We start from the raw sequence: 6,977 nt of genomic DNA on the forward strand, positions 1-6,977 counted from the left end.
CAGTGACGTTCAATCTCCCCTGTTGATAATAGACTTATAAAGGTTGAAGTTGTCTTCTGAAGAAAGTTGTAGATAAAATTATGATTTATTATATCAAACTATTACGTTTTTATTGCTTTCATTTTAAGTACAAAATAACTTATCTGCTTTTTAGGAGACCATCTCCATGATAAAATAATTTCCGTCATGATTGTTGACTTGCAACTTGTTATATATTTTAAGCTATATATCTCAATACTCCATATTAAGATTCAATAATTTAATGACAATGAAAGCTCATCTTGATAATGAATTCATTTATTTATATTCACTATATTTTTTCTCTGCAATCAATGTGTAGAACAGTCGACAACATATAATCCTATTACCAAGCGTTTGGCTAGTTGCCTTTGACATCCTGGTTTACTGGGTTAAAAAATGAAGGAATTTTACTCCCAATTCGAGAGAGAAAATGAACAGACTGAGGAGGTAACCGAAAACTAGGACCGCAAACATCCCCTGAAAAACAAATAAAGAAAAATGTCATTAGTTATTGGGTAAAACTACTCGGAAGAAATATGAACTTAAGTGTATGCTACGTATCACGAAATTTCACCCCTCAATGAAATAAGTCCAGTTTTCTTAGGCATCACAAGAAGTGCTACCTACTTTAGAAACACTTTCCGGAACTAAGACTGATAATGATTGTCAGAATGAAAACTCTTTACAGAAGTCTGTAACTGTACTGTTAAGGCAACATATTGCCATCAAATGAAAGTTGTCGTGATAGCGTTTCAACCCCCGAAAGCCCAGATACAAAGAAACATCCTGTGGCCGTTGCTCCTGTTACCCAGAGGCTTTGAAGTGAGAGAGCAGACTGGAACAAAATCTTGCTTGGCGCTTTAGCGCAGTTGGTGTAGTTCTGAATCTCATTCCTCGTCCAGTGGTCGTACAGACCGCCTTCGTTGATCATGATAATCCTGGGGATAATGAATTCGTTACCAAGGCGATAGCCAGTGTCCTGTAAAGTGGATTTTTCTTCCCTAGTATATTTAGAAATGCTTCGAAACTACAAAGTCTGTGTTTGTGCTCAATATTCTAATTATCATATTATTCTGTTTCCTTTATTAATTCAGCTGTTGTATAATTGTTATTTATGTCTGCAGATTAACATTTCAAAAGATAAGGATGGAGGCAATATCAGCATGATAAAAAAATAAAATTAGCTTCTATTGATAAACAAACAGTTAGTTGCCATTAGATGCCTTTGCCAAGAAATACATATTATACGGGGAATTTTGAAAAAAAAACTAAATGATAATACTAAAGAATAATAGTTAAACTAAAAGAAGCAGAAATTTTCAGAAAAAGATACATGTTGAGCAGCTTGTGACTCAATAATTTAGCTATCAAAAAACACGGTTTTGGTTTTAAAATTCTTTTACTGAATTGAATGTTATGCAAAGATCAGTTTTTATATAAGAGTTTTTCAGGACGAAGGTCTTTTTTTTTTATACGTATTTATTATGTATCCTAGCATAATTTACAAAGAGTTACGCCTAATTCAACTTGTAAATTAAAGTAAAATACTTCAAGGAAATATTCACATGCTAGCCGGTGCCTGTCATGTTATAATAACTTTTGTACTTTGGTTCATTTTACCTTTTATCTAAGACTGGAATCAAAGGGCTGTATTTCTGAGCAACCATGGCCACCATGAGCGGGAAGAATAACTCTCTCGATAGGTAGAACAAGCATGTTCCTAAAAAAAGATACATATATATATATATATATATATATATATATATATATATATATATATAATATATATATATATATATATATATATATACTATATATATATATATATGTATATATATACATATATATATATATTATATATATATATATATATATATACATATATATATATATATATATATATATATATAGATATATATATAATCTGCTTTTTTATGAAAACGGAGATGCGTGGCCTATAGTGAGCTGGAGGATTTGGTTGGCTATTGGTGGGTTTGTGTCTGTGTGTGTGGGTGTATGTATGTGATGTGAGACTTTCTGGGTGTGTGTGTGTGTGTGAGTGGTGGTGGTGGTGGGTGTTTGTGTGTGAGGGTTAGTGGGCGGTTGGGTGTGCGAGAGTATATGTGTGTAGTGTGGTGGTGGGTGAGTGCGTGCGTATGTGGATGTGTAAGTGTTTGTATGTGTGGGTGTGTGTGTAGGTTGGTGTCGAAGTGTATGTCTGTGGGTGTGTGGGAGCATGTGTTTGTGAGTGTGGGGGTGTGTGTGGATTTTGGAGAGTGTGTTTATGCATGTGGGTGGATGTGTGCGCGCGCGTGTGAAAGGACAGATAAACAAAAAGAATAAATTAAAGATTAGTTAAGAATATTATAGAAACAATGTTATTCAGAATGACTGAAAATACATGATTCTGTTCATACCATTTAACCTGTTTTCCTCTTTTCCAATGATTACTCTTTATCACCACCGACTTATAAAATTGCATTGTTAAACAAACAAACCAAAGCCTTCGCAAAGATATAACTTACCAACTGGCAATTAACAACAAGCACGGGATTCATTAGCAACCAACCAAACTCACTCACCAGATCTAGAGAAATGTTCAGCGACCAACGTTTTCATGGTCGAGTCGTCAATGACCATGACATAATCGCCACTGGACACTTTGGTATTGACGATCTCGGTTAGACTCGTCGATCCCATGAAGGAAATCTTCCCCTTTTCACCGGCGTCAGCCAACTCCTTGAAGACCCCTGACTCAAAGCTCTGGTCAAAGAAAAGAGTAATATGATGATAACGAAAAGAAGGGAATTGCATCTGCTCTGCCTTGCATTTCAGGCGGAACATAAAGTTGCTTTACTTTATATATGCAGTAGGCTGACGGTCATTAATTATTTATGAATCAAGAATATAATTTAGTTGTCCACAATACACTTTGTTCTCATAATATTTTTATTTTTTTCTTTTTCCTATTTTTTTTTTTTTTTTTTTTTCTTAAGTAACTGTATAATATCCGACACCTTATACACAGTTGTTCTTTTTCCTAACTTCAACTATTGTTTAGAAGAGCGGGAATCTTACTCTCTCTCTCTCTCTCTCTCTCTCTCTTCTCTCTCTCTCTCTTAAATACTTGTTCTAAAAGACAGAATCATTTGTCTGTGATACTTGGCCAAAATATCTAATCATCATAGGTTACTGATACTTCATTGGACATAAGTACCTATAGCTCCTACCTCTGTGACATCCACTCACCTTCAGTATTTGCAAGTAAGAACCTCCAGCAACCCATAGGACCTTGATTCTTGGGTTATCCACCACAGCCCTGACTGTATGGTAAGGTTGAGGTACGTGACGGGCGATGAGGAGGGAATTCAAGTTCCCAGCGTATGCTTTCAGCGCGATCAGTAAGGCTATCAGCCAGGTGGCTACAAGAATGCTGAGTGACCATTCTTTCACTGTCTGGAATTCCGTGTCTGTGAAGGTGGGGAGAAATTTAGAAATTTTACTTGTGTTTTATAGAGGGCACCAAAACACGCCCTTCCTTTTCATTTTCGTATTAATGAACATTACTAAGTTTCAGTAAGAAATGAGCTTTTTGAATACACCAGTTTCGAAGATTTCTTACGTGCACCTACGATCAGAGAGATTTTAACATTCACCAAATTAAGTATTGTTTCTCACTAAATTATGTATTGTTTCTCACTAAATTAAGTATAGTTTCTCTCCTTATGTAGTTATACGAAGATCTGTGATTCCAGAAACTCACCTTGACTCAGAAATGTCCTCACGTAGTTTTCCCAGGAGTACCTCGGGAATATGGTCTTGGATGCATTCAAAATCCGCGTTAAAGCTAGTGAGCACAATATTATTATTCCCATGCAGGCGAGCAGCAGAAGCCAAACAGTTGGCGTCAGAGGAAGGAAAAATGCCCAAGGATCTACTTCAGTCTCTCCTTTGCGGGCCAAAATCCTGCCATATTCGATGACGAACGGGACCGTATAGTCTGCAGCTTGGGCCCTTGTGTACAAGACGTTGAAAGGAGCAAAGGAGAAATCCACCTCCTGTGAATATGACTCTCGTTGCCGTTATGAGGATAAAATTCAGAGGTTCTAAGGGTACGTCAATTGCTAGCATACGCTTTTAAGATCCCTGTGTCCTTTCAGTCTAATTAAAGACCTGATTAGTTTGAGTATATGGCGAGATACTTTTTTTCGAAGAAGTTTTTGTAAAAGGATTTATCTCTTAAGTTGGGGATTAATGTGTTTTTTACAAACGCGCATATGTATGTATGTATGTATATATATATATATATATATATATATACATATATGATATATATATATATATCATATCTATATATATAAATATATAGGATATATATATATATATATATATATATATATATATAATATATATATAGATATGATATGATATATATATATATATATATATATATATATATATATAGATATAGATATGATATATATATCATATATACAATATATATATATATAATTATACATATGTATATAGTGTCAAATTGAACAATCGTACATGCAAATGCGCCCATCACTGGATAAACTAAGCATTTCCATTTTCCAAGTCTCTTAATGGCCCGTGCAAAACTCAGCTGATAAATTGCCTTATTATCATCATCACTGCAAAGGAAAACCTGACCTACCTTCCTATGTAACATTCCAATCATTCCATTCCAGGTTCCATTGGGATAACGATAACCATATGCCCCGTCGGGCGGCCGAGTAACGCTGTATCTGAAAGATGACATTGTCCGTTTTGTGAGAAAATCGAAAACGTTAATTAATGATTCTCGATCAAAAACGCCAATTTATTAAAAAAAACAAAGTGTTTTTGCCATCTCATTGACATGTGTGGATTTCTGTCTGATAACTTATGATTTATTTTATATACTACCGGCTCATAAGAAACTCATGGTTGCATGTATTTCCTGGGATAAGGAACTTTGAGAAAATTTTACCCTCAAGCAATACTGCAGAGATATTATTGCAATGTAAAATTACGGGTTGTAAAATTTTAGTATTTTTAGAAATTTTTAAAAAGTATATATACTTAGATTTAAGGTAACATCTTTTGCACTGATTCTTACAAGTGAGTTTTAGCCAGTAAGTAATAAAATCCATGTGAGGAACAAATGAGTGATTCTTTATTCATCGCTGAGATGGCTATAATCAGAAATACGTATTACGGTTTATGGCAGTAACTGTCGCAATTTGTATAGATATGTGGTTAGCTTTCAACAAGTGAGTGTTGAGATTTGAGGTAGCAACGATTAATTTTTTCATGACAAGTACCGAGATATTCTGCATTAATCGTTTTTTTTAACAATAAAAACTAATATTTACAAATTAGCAGGTGATGAGATTTGAGATAAGTAAAGTTCAATGATCCACTAATATCTGTAAGTTTGATTAAATGCTTCGGTTTACGTTACCACCCACTGAAGTGCTCAATAATTGCTAGAACACTTTCACCAGCTATTGTTTCCAGCGTAATAGTTGCTAATAGTTTGAGTCTATTTTCCTTTAATTGGCTTTAAAACGCTGATAAGCAGTTTTGTTTCTGACTTTGCTGTTCACTGACATTTTGATGGCTAATAAAACTGGGATTTTCTGTCGCAAGGCCAAGAATACCGAGATGTGCCGACACGATACCTTGCTGTCAAAGTAGATTTAATATTATAAGGGCAAAAGCAGAAAGATAGTATTCTTTATTTAAATAGAAATGCAGATCTGATTCTCTTCTGATCTTTCAAAGAATCGAGCATAATTTTTCCCCAACGAAACGGTATTAAACATCAATTACTTAACAAGAGGAGAGGCGTACTTACGTAAAATTTATGGAAGAAGTCAAGATCTTGAGAATCTCGACCACAGGTCCTCGAAAAGGATTTTCGCCTTCGGTTATAGTTTCTTTTTCCATGATGTGGGGCGGGTAGACTTCCGCTGTTACTGCCAAGTGTCCGCCATCGAGCAACCTCAACGGCATAGTTGAATTTAATGGTTATTTTTATCCAGTTACTTAATAAAGAAACTTAACAACGCTTTCAGCGAAAATATACATTCGTGTTCTATTACAACAGACCACTTATATATTATAAACATGACATTATATATATAATACATATATATATATATATATATATATTATAAATATATGAATATTTTATGTATATTATATACCTGCGTATATGTAAATATATATATATATATATATATATATATATATATATATATGTATATATATATATATATATATATATATATATATATATACTTGTGTGTGTATAAGGCATTTTCAAGCAAACTACATTGACTGCAACCTATCAGTAAATACAAACATTAAGAACTTCCATATATAATATTTTTCAACGAGGTGATTCTCTCTCTCTCTCTCTCTCTCTCTCTCTCTGAACTCACCTGTCAAACTTGCTAGGGAACATCCTATAGTTTGTTCCATAATAGAAGCCAGTGTCTTGACTCCATTTGGCAATTGCCAACAGCCGGAAACTATACGGGACCACTATACTCAAAGTCCATCTAAAAGAAGAAAATTTGGAATTAGAGAAAGACCCTCACCGGGGTAGAAGGAAGCAGTTTGGTAAAGGTATATATCCTTTGCCCAAATGAAGATGCGCAGTTACGAAATGATTTCTTTACGTAGAGTAAAAATATCATTAGACAGAAGAATTATATTCACAAAAAACATAACTGATTCGAAAGAATTATTTTTACAAATAGACAACACCATTAAAAACTAATTTTTGTGTCGTTTTCAGTTAGGTGACGACGAAACTAAGCAGAAAACATTACGTGTCAGATTTAAAGCTGCGAGACGGACTGACAATCATAGCGTTTGCATACGAAAGCGTTCTCTTGAGGGGCTGCAGCGTTTCGCGTAATGGAAGTCTCGTGATTACCAGG

The 6,977-nt window shown here is 34.4% G+C and overlaps 1 protein-coding gene and 1 long non-coding RNA gene across 2 annotated transcripts; both read right to left on the reverse strand.

Annotated features, from left to right (window-relative positions):
• Positions 1 to 727: 727 nt before the first annotated feature.
• Positions 728 to 4,298, reverse strand: LOC135210477 (uncharacterized). The gene is made up of 6 exons (XM_064243368.1): positions 4,293 to 4,298; positions 3,785 to 4,079; positions 3,271 to 3,491; positions 2,604 to 2,784; positions 1,642 to 1,741; positions 728 to 959 (listed from the first exon to the last, which is right to left on the reverse strand). Exons 1-6 carry the CDS (start codon positions 4,296 to 4,298, stop codon positions 728 to 730), a joined length of 1,035 nt encoding a protein of 344 aa, XP_064099438.1.
• A 401-nt stretch (positions 4,299 to 4,699) lies between these two features.
• On the reverse strand, positions 4,700 to 6,593 carry LOC135210577 (uncharacterized). The gene is made up of 3 exons (XR_010313552.1): positions 6,474 to 6,593; positions 5,885 to 6,031; positions 4,700 to 4,790 (listed from the first exon to the last, which is right to left on the reverse strand). It is a non-coding gene; the product is annotated as an uncharacterized LOC135210577 (long non-coding RNA).
• Between the last annotated feature and the right edge of the window lie 384 nt (positions 6,594 to 6,977).

The sequence above is a fragment of the Macrobrachium nipponense genome, chromosome 39 (assembly GCF_015104395.2).
Source record: "Macrobrachium nipponense isolate FS-2020 chromosome 39, ASM1510439v2, whole genome shotgun sequence".
Lineage (NCBI taxonomy): Eukaryota > Metazoa > Arthropoda > Malacostraca > Decapoda > Palaemonidae > Macrobrachium > Macrobrachium nipponense.